Genomic DNA, 15570 nt, shown 5'->3' on the forward strand with positions numbered 1-15570 from the left:
TAAGGGGGGAAATCAGAATATATAATAGCCCCCCTCCCCAGAAATATACAATTATTACATTTATATGAAAACTATGTTAAGGATTTAAAGAGAACATAAAGAAATGACCATAAATGTTAAATGCTAACATGAAATTTTGGGGTGAAATCTTCATTTTCTTCATTTGATTTGGTTTTAAAAACAATTTATAAAGAATTTTTGTAAAGAATATAATGTTTACTAGCCACCTTATACTTAATATCCAAAAGGCATCCCTTGATTTTCCTCCCAAACCTGCTATTCTAGGTCTTCCCCATCTTAATAAATAGCACAGCCATTCATCTAATTGCTCCTCCAAAAATCTAAGTCTTGTCCTTCATTCCTCTCTCACCCATCCTCACTATAATTAGCAAAACCTGTCAGCTCTATCTTCAAAATAAGTCCCCAATCCAGCCATTTTCACCAACTCTCCCTTAGCTAGCCTAAGCCAGTGGTCGGCAAACTGCAGCTCGCGAGCCATATGCGGCTCTTTGGCCCCTTGAGTGTGGCTCTTCCACAAAATACCGACTTCTGAACTCTTACCATTTGCAACGTCATGGATGGAACTGGAGAGCATTATGCTAAGTGAAATAAGCCAGTCAATGAAGGAAAAATACCACATGATCTCACTCATTCATGGATAATAGAGACCATTATAAACTTTTGAACAATAATAGATACAGAGGCAGAGCTGCCTCAAACAGATTGTCAAACTGCAGCAGGAAGGCCGGGGAGGGTTGCGGGGCAGGAGGTAGGGGGGTAAGAGATCAACTAAAGGACTTGTATGCATGCATATAAGCATAACCAGTGGACATAAGACATTGGGGGATAGGGGAGGCTAGGGGACTGTCTAGGGCGGGGGGATAAAATGGACACATATGTAATACCCTTTGTAATACTTTAAGCAATAAAAATTAAAAAAAAAAAAATACCGACTTCTGCACATGGGCCACGAAGTTTCAATCGCACTGTACGTGCGTGCCCGTACAGTGACACCAAGGACACATTTAATAAAATATCGACTAAATCAGGATCTAAATATGATCCACATACTGCAATTGGTGATATATAGCCAAAGGAAATGAAATCACTATCTTGAAGTGATAGCTGTTCCCCATGTCTATTGCAGCATTATTTATAATAGCTAAGATATGGAAACAACCTAAGTGCCCATCAATGGATGAGTGGATAAAGGTTATACTCACACACACTGGAATATTAACTAGCCATAAAAAGGAAATCCTGCCATTTGCAACAATGTGAATGAATCTTGAGGGCATTATGCTAAGTGAAATAAGTCAGAGAAAGACAAATACTGTATAATCTCACTTGTATGTGGAATATAAAAAACCTGGAGTCATAGCAACAGAACACATTGGTGGTTACCAGGGGTTGGAGGTGGGGTAGGGGAAATGGGTGAAGGTAGTCAAAGTGTACAGACTTTCAGTTATAAGATGAATAAATTTTTCTGGGGATATAATGTACAGCATGATGACTATATTTAACAATATGTAAAAATTGTATATTTGAAAATTGCTGAGAGAGTAGATTTAAAAGTTCTTACCACAAAAAATAATTGTGACTATATGATAGATGTATTAACTAATGCTATTGTGGCAGTCACTTTGCAATGTATACATATATCAAATCATTATATAGTACTAGAGGCCTGGTGCACGACATTTGTGCACTCGGGGGGGGGGGGTCCCTCAGCCCAGCCTGTGTATTCTCGCACTCTGGGACCCCTCGGGGGGATGTCCGCCTGCTGGCTTCAGGCGGACATCCCCTCAAGGGGTCCTTAGCACTGCAGCGGAGGCGGGGGTGGCGCTCGCCAGCCATAAGCTGGCTCTGGCTGAGCGCACTGACCACGAGGGGGCAGCTGCTGTGTTGAGCGTCTGCCCCTGGTGGTCAGTGAGCATCATAGCAACCAGTCATTCCACCATTCAGTTGATTTGCATATTAGGGTTTTATTATATAGGATACCATAAACTTATACAATGCTATATGTCAATTATATCTCAATAAAAGTGGAAAAAATACAAGATTTTAAAAATTCAAGATATTTTTTAAAAGTCCTTTTAAAAGGCTTTGCCAAGGACACTATTTCAGGCACTAACTGTACTTGGAAACACTTTCCCATTCATTCAGTTCTTGGTCTGATGTTTTCATTTTCATTTTGTTACATATCCTTTCTTTGCATGTAGAGTCCACTGATTGAGGGTCTATTGTGTGGGTGGCAGATGCCAAGCGCTGAGGGAAATGAGGAAGGACAGAAAGTCCTATGCAAGTTAACTTTGCATGGTGCCAATCACAACATCATCTGCAATTAGGTACATAAAAAATACTCTCAGAAAACAATGGGTTTTGTATACTTGTCAAATTAGACCTTTGGGGAGAACACGACCCATTAGATCTGATATAAGAGCAGATTCTATGTTCATATTCTAAATGTGAACCTGGTGAATAGACTAGATAAACAAAGAAAAAAACAACTGGTTATCCAATCCAAAAATGAAGGACAGACAGGGACAAGAGTCCTTAATCCTTTCTCAGCTGAGAACAGCTCTGGAGGAATCTTCCCAGCTCCTAAATCTGACACTTGGGATTCCAGACATGCTGACTTTTCACGGGTCCCTGCCCATGTCCTGTAATGTGAGGCTGCCCCAAGGTGTACAGTTGGTGCAAGAACCCTGACCTCTTCCTCCTTGGCCTTCTGTTTGGCATCATCCAACTTCTTCTTTTTGCTTTCAGGCATGAGATCATCTAACCAGCTCAGCTCTCGCTTCGAGAAACAGAGATCCATGACTTTCCTGACAAAGACCAAGGCCAAAACCTGAAGAAAAGTTAAGAAAGTGAATTAAAGGGACTCATTTACTTCCTGGAGTTAAAAGCACAATCTTATTTTCACAGCTGAATAGGGGCATTTCATGCAAAATCAAACTCATAATAATCATTATAGTTGCCTTTTATTGACTGCCCTCTTTGTACCAGAACTAAGGTTAAGTGTTTGATATACACTATTTTACTTAACTTTCAGAAGTGTCTGAAGTGGTAGATATGCACTATTTTGAGCCACTGGGAGAGAGGAATAGGTTGGAGAGCAATTAATTTAATTCCCTCATTAAAAAGAGAAAACTCTTCATTTGCAGATGGCCCTAAGACCTACTTTCCCTGACTTCGCAGGAAGGGCAGCCGGGAAGCATGGGGAACACGGCCACAGCGGGTCCAGCACAGCCCAAGCATGCTCACCATGGGTGAGGGGACCTTGAAGGACTATCTGGATCCCTCCAATCCTTTGCCTATGTATTTTCCCCACAAATCCTTGCTTTATGCCCTGCATCATGGATCTGTAGTGGTTTTTATCTTTGTGCTCTGGTCTGGTCTAATACTCATTTTATAAATGGAAAACTGAGGCCCAGGGAGAGAAAGTAACTTGCCTAAAATCTGATGGCTAATCTTAATAGAAACAGCTCAGGGTGCCTCATTAGCTGCTCCATTTTTTCCCATAAGGGCCTCTTCAGCCAAAGGAGAGCAAATAGCCCAGAATGACCTGCCTGGATTGAATGAGGTTCACCAGCTACCTCTGGTGGATGGACAAAGAATGAGGCAAATCGAGCTTATGAAATTCAACCACATCTCTCCTGAATTTCTGCGACTACTTTCCTAATCGATCCAAAATTGATAGTATCCCTTCCAGGAGTTGTCAGGAATTTGCTACTTTTTTTAACCAAACACTCAACCCCTGAACATAACACCCAAATGCAGAACCCTACAGATATTCTGGCAAAACTGAGAAGCCCATCAGGAGACGATATATCTAGGAGCCTAGAGAAAAAGAAACCCCCTCCAGTTTCCTAGCCCTTGAATATTCTCCCAGTAAGACAGAGTTCAAAAGTACCTAAACAAGTACCAAACATTGCCTTTTCTCTCTAGAGGTCCACCCTTTAATGAACTTTCAAACAGCCCACTGAATTCTCAGCTTCCTCATGACACAGAGGGAGCCAGAGAGAAGGCATCAAGAGGAGGCGATGGAACAGTCAGGTGGCAAGAATTTCATCACCACTCTAGATTTAGAAAACAGCTTGTCACCTGTTGCTCCACACACAGTTCCCAAGACTGTCCCAGTTACTTAGTGTTAGAACAACCTCTTCCTATCTCCCAGTGGCTCAAAACAGTGCATTTCTACCACTTTAGAAACTTCTAATTGCATTAAATTATAAATTGGATCTCTACTGCTTTGAAGTAATATGCAAATTATTGCAAACATTAAGAATCCTTTCCATGTGCCCTAACCGGTTTGGCTCAGTGGATAGAGCATCGGCCTGCAGACTCAAGGGTCCCGGGTTCGATTCCGGTCAAGGGCATGTACCTGGTTGCGGGCACAAACCCAGTGGGGGGTGTGCAGGAGGCAGCTGATCTATGTTTCTCTCTCATCGATGTTTCTAACTCTCTATCCCTCTCCCTTCCTCTCTGTTAAAAAATCAATAATATATATATATATATTTTTAAAAAAGAACCCTTTCCATGTCAGATTCACACAAAAAAGTAAGGAAGGTGGAGGGAAGAAGGAATAAACAACAGGCAGACTGGTAACCTGGAAAATAAACCTGGTAAACTGTTGCACACATGTACCCACACCTCAAGGTCCCCAAAACGATGCTGCTCCTACAAAGACCAACCAAAACATAAAACCTCACCATCAATAGGTATTAATATCCAGATTTTATAAAGAACTCCTAAAAAACAAACAACCCAATTAAAAAAATGGGCAAATAACTTGAATAGGCATTTCTCCAAATAAAATATACAAATAGTCAATAAGCTCATGAAAAGATGCCAACATCACTAGTCATTAGGGAAATACAAATAAAAACTACAATGAGATACCACTTCACACCCATTAAGATGGCTGTTATTTTTTAAAAATGTATTTTTATTGATTTTAGAGATGAAGGGAGAGGGAGAGATAGAAACATCAATGATGAAAGAGAATCATTAATCGGCTGCCTCTTGCATGTCCCCCTCCCCCTCACTGGGGATCGAACCAGCAATGTGCCCATGACCAGAATCGAACCTGGAACCCTTCAGTCCACAGGCCGACGTTCTATGCACTGAGCTAAACCAGCTAAGGCAGGATGGCTGTTATTAAAAAAAAAAATCCCCAAAACAGAAAATAAATGTTGGCAAAGATGTGGGAAAATAAAATCCTGTGCACTCCTGGTAGAAATGTTAAATTATGCAACCATTTCATGACAGGTCCTCAAAAAGTTAAAAATGGAAGTACCATATGACCCAGAAATCCCACTTCTTGGTATTTACCCAAAAGAACTGAAAGCAGGGACACAAACAGGCGTTTGTTTCGTTATCATTATTCACATAGTCAAAGTACTGCTCACAATAGCCAAACGGTGGAAGCAATCCAAATGTCTATTGATAAATGAATAGATAAATAAAATGTGGTCTATATCATAATGGAATACTATTCATTTTTTAAAAAGGAAGGAAATTCTGGCACATGTTACAACATGGATGAATCTTGAAGACATTATAAATGAAATAAACAAATTACACAAGGACAAATACTACAGGATTTCACTCATATGAGGTACCTAGAGTTATATTTTGCCCAAAGCCAAATGCAGAGACAGAAAGTAGAGTGGTGGTTACCAAGGGCTAGTGGGAGAAAGGAATGGGGAGTTATTGTTTCATGGTACAGAGTTTTCGTTGTGCAAGATGAAAAAAGTTATGGAGGTGTATGGTGGCACTGTAAATGTACTTAAAAATTAAGATGGTAACTTGTATGTTATGTATATTTTATCACACATTTAAAAATAAGTAATAATTTTTTAAAAACTCACCATCATTGGAAAGACAATGGCAGCTGGAGATGCCTTGATGACCCACAGCAGGACCAGGCAGGTGAGCTGGATGAGGGTGAAGAGGTGCACTTTGCGTAGCGGCACGTGCCGGAGGTAAATGAAATCTGGCTGATGCTTTGCAGGCATCCCGAAGAGCTTCAGCCGATCAAAGAACTGAAAGAAGAGGACTGGCATTTATTTTCAGGAGGTTTCTCTGGGTCAGAAACTTCTTAGGCAAATTCCAGTCTCTTACATCACCTGCTCTGAAGGCAGGCAATAGCCATTTCCACTGGACAGAAATGGAAACTGAGTCTCAGAATAGGCAATTTGGCCAAGGTTGGTAAATGACAGTGTCAAATTTAAAATTCATCTTTTTCAATTCTAGGTTCAAATTCCTTTTTCCTACCCCACACGGTGGCTCCTGAGAAAGCTCTTTCTCGGGGAGTGTTGAAAATAAAATAAGACAATTGCATCTTTCTATTATCAAAACCAAATCTCTTCCTGGCTATTGGAGGAGTTTGGAGATTCTCATTATTTATAGTAAAAATATAAAAGGAAACCTCATAACATTCTGGATATAGAAAGTATGACTATTTTTATCTTATAAAATGAAAAAGGGGCCCAGAGAGATTAAATAACCTGTCCACAGTCATATTACAATTCAGTATATTAAAAAAAAACACTGGACATTCCATAAAACAAAGAGGAACCAGCCACCAATAGTAGAAGCAGCTAAGTCATTATATCATCTGCGGTAATCAGTGGCAAGCTCCGGAGTTTCTCTGTTCAAAGGACTCGGGGATTAGCTAATAGATGGGAAACGGCAGAGTGTGCCAGGAAGTACTATTTGCTTACCTGGAGCAGCTCCCACTATGCCCCAATCTCTTTACAAAGTGCCCCAGTTAAACCCCTCTCTCACACTTTAGCCTGGCACTAAAACTAGCACTGTCCATGTGTGGTTCTTGACCAACCTTTTATATCTAAGTTTACCAGCATCTGACCAAGCACCTATTGTTTAATGTGTGCCTAATAATTGTTGAAAACTATAACAAATGATTGGAACCATGACATCAAGCCAGGCTACTCTGTAAGTCCCAGTACCCTCATGCCAACATGGTTGTATTTTGCCCAAAGTCCAAAGAAATGTCTAAAATAGCTTAGCCAGCAAGACTAGGGAAAGGTTTCTCAAGAACTAATTTGTGCTGGAGCTGTCCTGGCCCCCCCTGGACCGCCCCCTACCCCCCCCCCCCAGGTCAGGACAAGTGAGCTCACAGTGAGAAGACGGTGCCCTGGCTGCGCCATACAGTACCTGAATTCCCTGCAGTGAAGAGACGCCCATGTAGAGGAAGACTCCATAGAGAACCGGCATCGGGATGAACTGCACACAAAGGACAGAGAGACCAGAGATTACACTTGGTATCAGCACACTCAAGACTATAACAACTTTTAAGTCTCCAAGGGGGAAGTAAAGTCACAAAATCACAACATCAACAACACATTCGTTTCTGCTGCCTTTTCATGATGTAGAAGTAGAGGCAAAACAAGCTGCCTATGATAAAAACTCTTGTTCTGAAATGAAATGATTACACATAAGTGTAATATGGTCCTGGTTAAATCATGGGCCTCATGTCTTACCCGTATTTAGCTCTTTCTCCTCTGTGGGGATGGAGACACACACACACACACACACACACACACACACACACACACACACACACACACATCTTTTTTTTTTTCACTAGTGTGAGAGGAAAGTATATATTTTTTTCCATTTTTTAAATGTTATTTTTTAATAGTTGACATTCAATATTATTTTATATTAGTTTCAGGTTTACAGAATAGTGGTTAGACAATTATATAATTTATAAAGTGATCCCCTTGATAATTTTAGTACCCACCTGGCACCATATATAGCAGTGATGGCGAACCTATGACACCTAATCAACCTAATTTTTTTGGTTGATTTTTCTTTGTTAAATGGCATTTAAATATATAAAATAAATATCAAAAATATGTCTTTGTTTTACTATGGTTGCAAATATCAAAAAATTTCTATATGTGACACAGCACCAGAGTTAAGTTAGGGTTTTTCAAAATGGTGACACGGCGAGCTCAAAAGGTTCGCCATCACTGATATATAGCATATACAGTTATTACAATATTATTGGCTATATTCCCTATGCTGTACTTTTATATCCCCGTGACTATTTTGTAACTACCATTTAGTAGTTCCTAATCCCTTCAGCTTTTTCTCCTTGCCCTCTCCAACCTCCACCCATCTGGCAATGCTCAGTTTATTCTCTGTATCTATGAGTCTATTTCTGTTTCATTTGCTCATTTATTTTGTTCTTTAGATTCTATATATATAAGTGAAATCATATCATAGTAGTCTTTCTCTATCCGACTTATTTTGCTTAGCATAATACGCTTTAGGTTCATCTCTGCTGTTGCAAATGGTAAGATTTCATTGTTATGGCCAAGAAAGATTCATTTATATATATGTCCCACCACTTTTTTATCCACTCATCTATTGATGGGCACTTGGGTTGCTTCTATATCTTAGCTATTGTAAATAACACTGCCATGAAACAGGAGAGCATATATCTTTTCACATAAGTGTTTAGAGTTTTTCAAATATATACCCAGAAGTGGAGTCACTGGGACATAAGGCAGTTTCATATTTACTTTTTTGAGGACACTCCATACTATTGTCCACAGTTGCTGCACCAACCTATATTCCCGCCAACATTGCAAAAGGGTTCCCTTTTCTCCACATCCTCACCAGTATTTGTTGTTTGTTGATTTACTGATGATAGCCATTCTGATAGGTGTGAAGTGGTATCCCATTGTGGCTTTAATTTGCATTTCCCTGATGATCAGTGCATTGAGCATTTTTTCATATGTCTGTCTAAAAAGGACATACAGATCCATTTTTAATTGGATTGTTGTTGGGTTGTTGTTTTTTTTGGTGTTGAGTTTTATGAGTTCTTTGTAAATTTTGAATATTAACCCTTTATGGTATGTATCATTGGCAAATATCTTTTTCCATTCAGTAGGTTGTCTTTTCATTTTGTTAATCGTTTTCTTTGCTGTGTAAAAACTTTTTAGTTTGATGTAGTCCCATTTGTTTTTTTTTCTTTTGTTTCCTTTGTCTGAGAGGATATATCAGAAAAAGTATTACGAAGAGAAATGTCAGAGTGTTTACTGCCTATTTTTTCTTCTAGGAGCTTGATGGTTTTGAGTCTTACATTTAAGTCTCTCATCCATTTTGAGTTTATTCTTGTATATGGTGTAAGAAGGTGGTCTACTTTCATTTTTTGCTTGTATCTGTCCAATGATACCAGTACCATTTATTGAATAGATTGCCTTTACCCCATTGTATATGTATTTTTTGTAAATATGTTTATTGATTTTAGAGAGAGAGAAAGGGAAAGGGAGGGAGAGAGAGAGAGAGAGAGAGGGAGGGAGGGAGGGAGGAAGGAAAGGAGGGAGGGAGAGAACTATTGATTGGCTGCCTCCTACAAGCCCCTTACTGGGGATTGAGCCCACTCCCCAGGCATGTGCCCTGAATGGGAATCAAACCAGTGAACTTTCCATCCATGGGATGACCCTCAACCAACTGAGCCACACTGGTCAGGACCCCATTGTATATTCTTGCCTCCTTTGTAATATATTAACCATACAGGAGTAGGTTTATTTATGGACTTTCTCTTCTGTTCCACTGATCTATATGTCTGTTTTTATACCAGTACCATGCTGTTTTGATTACTATAGTCTTGTAATATAGCTTGATGACAAGTAGCATGATAACTCCAACTTTGTTCTCCTTTCTCAAGATTGCTGTGGCTATTTCAGGGCTTTTTGTAGTTTCATATAAATTTTTGGATTATTTATTCTAGTCCTGTGAAAAATGCCCTTATTTTGATAGGGATTGCACAGAATCTATAGATTGCTTTGGGTAGTGTGAACATTTTAACAATGTTAATTCTTCCTACCCTAGAGCATCACCAATGTTTCCATTTGTTTGTATCTTCTTCAATGTCTTATAATTTTCCAAGGACAGGTCTTTTACTTTCTTGGTTAAATTTACTCCTAAGTATTTTTTTTATGCAATTGTAAATGGGATTGTTTTCTTAATTTCTCTTTCTGGTAGTTCATTATTGGACACACACATCCCTCTTTTATAAAACTGATACCTCTTATTTTATTTTTTATTACAGTTTGCATTCAACACTTTGTATTAGCTTCAGGTATATAGCACAGCACATAAACATTTATATAGGTTACAAAGTGTTCTTTCTGATAATTCAAGTGCCTACCTGCACTATAAATAGTTATTACAATATTAATTATATTCCTTATGCTTTACCTTATATCCACATACTTATTTTGTAACTACCAATTAGCACTTCTTAATCCCAATACCTTTTTTTATCCCACACCCAACACCCCTTCTCTCTGGTCCCCATCAGTTTGTTCTCTGCATCTATAAGTCTGTTTCTAGTTTGTTCGTTTATGTTGTTCTTTAGAGTCTACATATAAGTGATATCATATGGTATTTGTCTTTATCTAGCTTATTTCACCTAACATAATACTATCTAAGTCTATCCATGCCGTCACAAATGGTAAGACTTCATTCATTTTGTTCTTGTTGTTGTTAATCCTCACCCGAGGATATTTTTACAGCTAGTATTCCATTGTATATATGTACTACAGCTGCTTTACCCACTTGTCTGTTGATGGGTACTTGAGTTGTTTCCATATCTTGGCTATTATAAATAACTAGAAGCCCGGTGCATGAAATTTGTGCATGGGTAGGGTCCCTAGGCCTGGCCAGCGATCACAGCCAATTGGGGCCTTCCAGCTGCCAGCCAGGGCCTTCCTTCCCTGGCTGCTGGCTGCCAGCTGGGGCCTTCATTCTTTCCATGCCACCCCCTGGGGGTCAGCGCACATCATAGTGAGCGATCAAACTCCTGGTCTTGTGGTCGAACTCCCAAAGGGACACTTTGCATATTAGCCTTTTATATATAGACTAGAGGCCCGGTGCACAAAAATTTGTGCACTCGGGGGGGGGGGGGGGATCCCTCAGCCCGGCCTGTGCCCTCTCGCAGTCTGGGACCCCTCGGGAGATAACGACCTGCTGGCTTAGGCCTGCTCCTGGGTGGCAGAGGGCAGGCCCAATCCCTAGGTGCAGCCCCTGGTCGGGCTCAGAGCAGGGCCGATTGGGGAGTGGGGGCGCCGCCCCCTGTCATGCACAGAGCAGGGCGATCGGGAGTTTGCGATGCCACCCTCAGTCACGCTCAGGGTAGGGCCAATTGGGGGGTTGGGGCACGTTTCCCTGTCACACTCAAGGCAGGGTCAATGGGGAGGTTGCGGTGCCACCCCCTGTCATGCACAGAGCAGGGCCAATCAGGGGGTTGGGGCGCTGCCCCCTGTCATGCACAGAGCAGGGCCCATCAGTGGGGTTGGGGCTCCATACCCTGTCACGCACAGAGCAGGGCCCATCAGGGGGTTGGGGAGCTCCCCCCTGTCATGCACAGAGCAGGGCCGATCAGGTGGTTGAGGAGCTCCCCCCTGTCACTCACAGAGTAGGGCCGATAGGGGAGTTGGGGCACTGCCCCCTGTCACCCACAGAGCAGGGCGGATCAGGGGGTTGGGGTGCCGCCACTGTCACACTCAGGTCAGGGCCGATGGGGAGGTTATGGCTCTACCCCATCACACACAGAGCAGGGCCCGTGGGGTGGGGGTTGGGGTGCCGCCTTCTATCACCCACAGAGCAGGGCCGATCAGGGGGTTGGGGCGCTCCCCCCTATCAGGCACAGAGCAGGGCCGATGGGGAGGTTATGGCTCTACCCCGTCACACACAGAGCAGGGCCGATCAGGGGGTTGGGGCGCTGCCCCCTGTCACACACAGAGCCGCAGGGCGATCAGGGGGTTGGGGAGCTCCCCCCTATCAGGCACAGAGCAGGGCTGATCAGGGGGTTGGGGTGCCTTCCGCTGTCACGAACAGAGCAGGGCGGATAAGGAGGTTGTGGCCCCGCCCCCTGTCACACACAGAGCCGCAGGGCAATCAGGGGGTTTGGGCACTGCCCCCTGTCACACTGATCCCGGTGCCGGGAGGCCTCGCGGCTCCGCTAATCCCGGTGCTGGGAGGCATATTACCCTTTTACTATATAGGATAGAGCCCTGGTGCACGGGTGGGGGCAGCTGGTTTGCCCTGAAGGGTATCCTGGATCAGGGTGGCGGTCCCCACTGGGGTGCCTGGCCAGCCTGGGTGAGGGGATGATGGCTGTTTGCAGTTGGTCACACACCCTTCAGGGTGGGGGTCCCCACTGGGGTGCCTGGCCAGTCTGGGTCAGGGGCTGAGGGCTGTTTTCAGGCTGGCGGGTGACTGAAGCTCCCAACTGCTCCTTTTTTACTTTTTCTTTTTTTTTTTTTTCTGGGCCAGCTTTAGCTTTGAGGCTTGGCTCCAGCTCTTAGGCCTCCGCTGCTGAAAGCAGGTTTCTGGCCTTTGTTTACCTTCTGTATTTGAAACAATGTTACGATCCTGCTGGCTGAAGCCCGGCGGACTAAAGCAGGTTTCTGGGGTTTTGTTTAGCTTCTATATTTGTAACATAGTTGCTTAGAGTTGCAGCTCAGAGGCCGGCAAGTCAGGCGGGGAACATTGGAGTCCTCCGTCACTGAAGCAAGCAAGCTTCATGTTCACTTCCAGCTGCCTGGCTGCCGGCCGCCATCTTGGCTGGCAGTTAATTTGCATATTGCCCTGATTAGCCAATGGGAAGGGTAGCGGTCATACGCCAATTACCATGTTTCTCTTTTATTAGATAGGATGCTACAATGCATGTTGGTGTGCATATATTCTTTCAAATTAGTGTTTTGGGTATCTTCAGATTAATACCCAGAAGTGGAATTGCTGGATCATTAGGCAGTTCCATTTTTAATTTTTTTAGAAACCTCCACACTGTTTATCATAGTGGCTGCACCAATCTGCCTTCCCACCAACAGTGCACAAGGGTTCCCTTTTCTCCACATCCTCACCAACACTTGTTTGTTGATTTAATTATGATCATTTTTCTGACAGGTGTGAGGATAACTCATTGTGATTTTGATTTGCATTTCTCTGATGATTAGTGAGGTTGAGCATATTTTCATAGGTCTACTGGCCATCTGTATGTCCTCTTTCGAGAAATGTGTGTTCGGGTCTTCTGCCCATTTTTTAACTGGGTTAAAATGGGTACCTTTTAAACTTTTTGTAATCACACAATCATCTCCTCAGGGATTTGATGTATTTTAATATGGACTTAAAAAGTTTCCTTTTCTTACTCACCAGACTTGAGGGCAAGAGTGGAAAGACATGGTATCTTATCAGAGAAGGAATGATTTGGGAAGAAATGTCAACATTATTATGCTACACTTGAGTATACATGCATACCTATCTCTTCATATTTATTAATCCAGGTAATCTTTAGACCATTTCTATGAGGTAGGAAAATGAGAAGTACAGAACCAAGACAAGGGAAGTTTCATAACTGAAGACTAAACTCAACTTGCATTATTCTGGGGATAAAGAACATTCTCAAAGATAATTCTTCCCAGAACTATGAATCCCCATTGGATTTTATGTTGTTCCAGCTCCAGAGTGAGCAGACATCTCAGTTTGGTGCTAAGTTGGTTAACTATTGAGTGGTTTCCTAAAAGAATACTCCTGAGACAGTTATAGGAAGACCAGGTGTTGATCACCACCATAACTTTGTGGTTACATTCCAGGAGGAGCAGCAATCTTTGGGCTCTTCCAGATGGCACCTAGACCATGGGTGGGAGTGCAGTAGGGCTGGGGACAGAAAGTAGGAGGGGAATGACAAGAGGTGGCAAGATTGAGTGGAAAGTAGTGAAACAGGAAGTCATTGTAGAATCCTTTTCCATCCCTTTCAATTCTTTTTTAAAAATATATTTTTATTGATTTCAGAAAGGAAGGGAGAGGGAGAAAGGGATAGAAACATCAAGGATGAAAGAGAATCATTGATCGGCTGCCTCCTGCAAGTCCCACACTGGGGATCGAGCCCGCAACCTGGGCATGTGCCCTGACCGGGATAGAACCTGTGACCTTCTGGTTCATAGGTCGATGCTCAACCACTGAGTCACGCTGGTGGGGCCCTTTCAATTCTTATCCTTAAATAGCATTTGCAGTGTTGGTAGTTGAAGATTCACCAAAAAGAAGGGAAATGGAGGCAAGTGAGATAAGTGCACCACAATGGTTGAGGCCTGGAGATAGGGCTACAGAGGTCCCCTTTCACCAAAATTTTTCTAAGATACAGGCCTTCCACCCACACAAAAACATCTTTTTCTCATATTTAAGTTATCTTCCAACTTTCCCAAAATCCCCTTTTAACCCCACATCTCACACCAGCCACTGCCCATTTTTCTGTTGCACTTCATAGAAAAACCTCGTGAAAGAGCTGCCTGCTTGTACTCTTTTCTTCCTCACTTCCTATTTATTCTTCAGTCCCTGTAACTCAGCTTCTGCCCTATTTTCCTACTGTATCTGCTCTTGTCAAGTCACATTAGGCCTCTGTGTGGTCAAATCCAATGGTCTTTGTTTAGCCTTCATCTTTCTAGACAGTTTCGAACTAATCCCTCCTGTTTAAACAGTCCCCTCACATGGCATCCTTGATACTACATCTCCTGGTTTCCCTACCTCTGGCAGCTCCTTTAGAGTCTCTGTTGCTGTCTCCTCCTCTACCCAGCTTCCAAATATGGAGCTCCTTATACTCTGCTCTTCTCTCTGCTCCTACTTCTCTTTTATACTTACCCATCTATTCCCTTGGCTGTCAATACCACCTATGTGCTGTTGACGCCCACATTTATATTTTTCGTTCAAAACCCTCCTCTAGCCTCTTCACTCAGATGCTTCCTGAACATCTTATCCCAAATCTGGCCACAGCCTTGCCCCTGACGAAATCACTTCCTCCTTCAGGCAGTCTTCTCTATCTTAAATGCCATCACTCTCAGTGTTGTATGAAAGGAGAGAAGGTTAGCACTCCCCTTGACAAAGACGGAAGAGGTGCCTGGACAATGTGGTTTATTGAGCTTCGACCTATAAACCAGGAGGTCAGGGTTCAATTCCAGGTAAGACACATGCCCAAGTTGCAGGCTCAATCCCTGGTGATGAGCATTCAGGAAGCAGCCAATTGATGATTTTCTCTCATCATTGATGTTTCTATCTCTCTCTCTCTCCCACTCCCTGCCTCTCTCTGAAGTCAATAAAAATATATTTTTAAAAAGATGGAAGAGGCTTTAGAACCTAATAACATGCATATGGTTAAGGCATTGCCACCTACTTAAATGCCATCACTCTCCACTCAGGTAGTCAAGTCAGAAACCTAGCAAACATTTTGACTTTTCCATCTTTCTCACCCCATTCTATATCCAGCAAGACCTTTGGATCTATCTCAAAAATACACAGAAGCTATGCCTTTTATCCATCCCTACTACCAACTTTCTTAGCCAAACCACCATCATCTCTTACCTGTAATAGCCTTACTGGTTTCTCTACTTCTATTTTTCCCCATCCCTAAACTTTAGCCTGTAATCATCAGCTAGAGTAATCTTTTAAAAATACAAAATGGATCATGTCCCTCTCCCATGAAAACCCTTTAAAGTTTTCCTTTACTAGTGTCAACAAGGCCCTGCATGA

The 15570-nt window shown here is 42.4% G+C and overlaps 1 protein-coding gene and 1 pseudogene across 10 annotated transcripts in view; one reads left to right on the plus strand and one right to left on the minus strand.

Annotated features, from left to right (window-relative positions):
• SLC4A8 (solute carrier family 4 member 8) overlaps nt 1-15570 on the minus strand; it is a 121878-nt gene that overhangs the window by 11099 nt on the left and 95209 nt on the right. For all 10 annotated transcript variants that reach the window (XM_036299424.1, XM_036299415.1, XM_036299417.1 and 7 more), the window contains 3 exons: nt 7186-7254; nt 5877-6050; nt 2714-2851 (listed from right to left, as the gene is read on the minus strand). In XM_036299424.1, the coding sequence (XP_036155317.1) occupies nt 2714-2851; nt 5877-6050; nt 7186-7254 (381 nt within the window). The remainder of the gene's footprint in view (nt 1-2713; nt 2852-5876; nt 6051-7185; nt 7255-15570) is intronic.
• Nucleotides 14885-14959, plus strand: LOC118652394 (annotated as a pseudogene).

This window comes from Myotis myotis, unplaced genomic scaffold, assembly GCF_014108235.1.
Source record: "Myotis myotis isolate mMyoMyo1 unplaced genomic scaffold, mMyoMyo1.p scaffold_m19_p_3, whole genome shotgun sequence".
In the NCBI taxonomy this organism is placed as follows: domain Eukaryota; kingdom Metazoa; phylum Chordata; class Mammalia; order Chiroptera; family Vespertilionidae; genus Myotis; species Myotis myotis.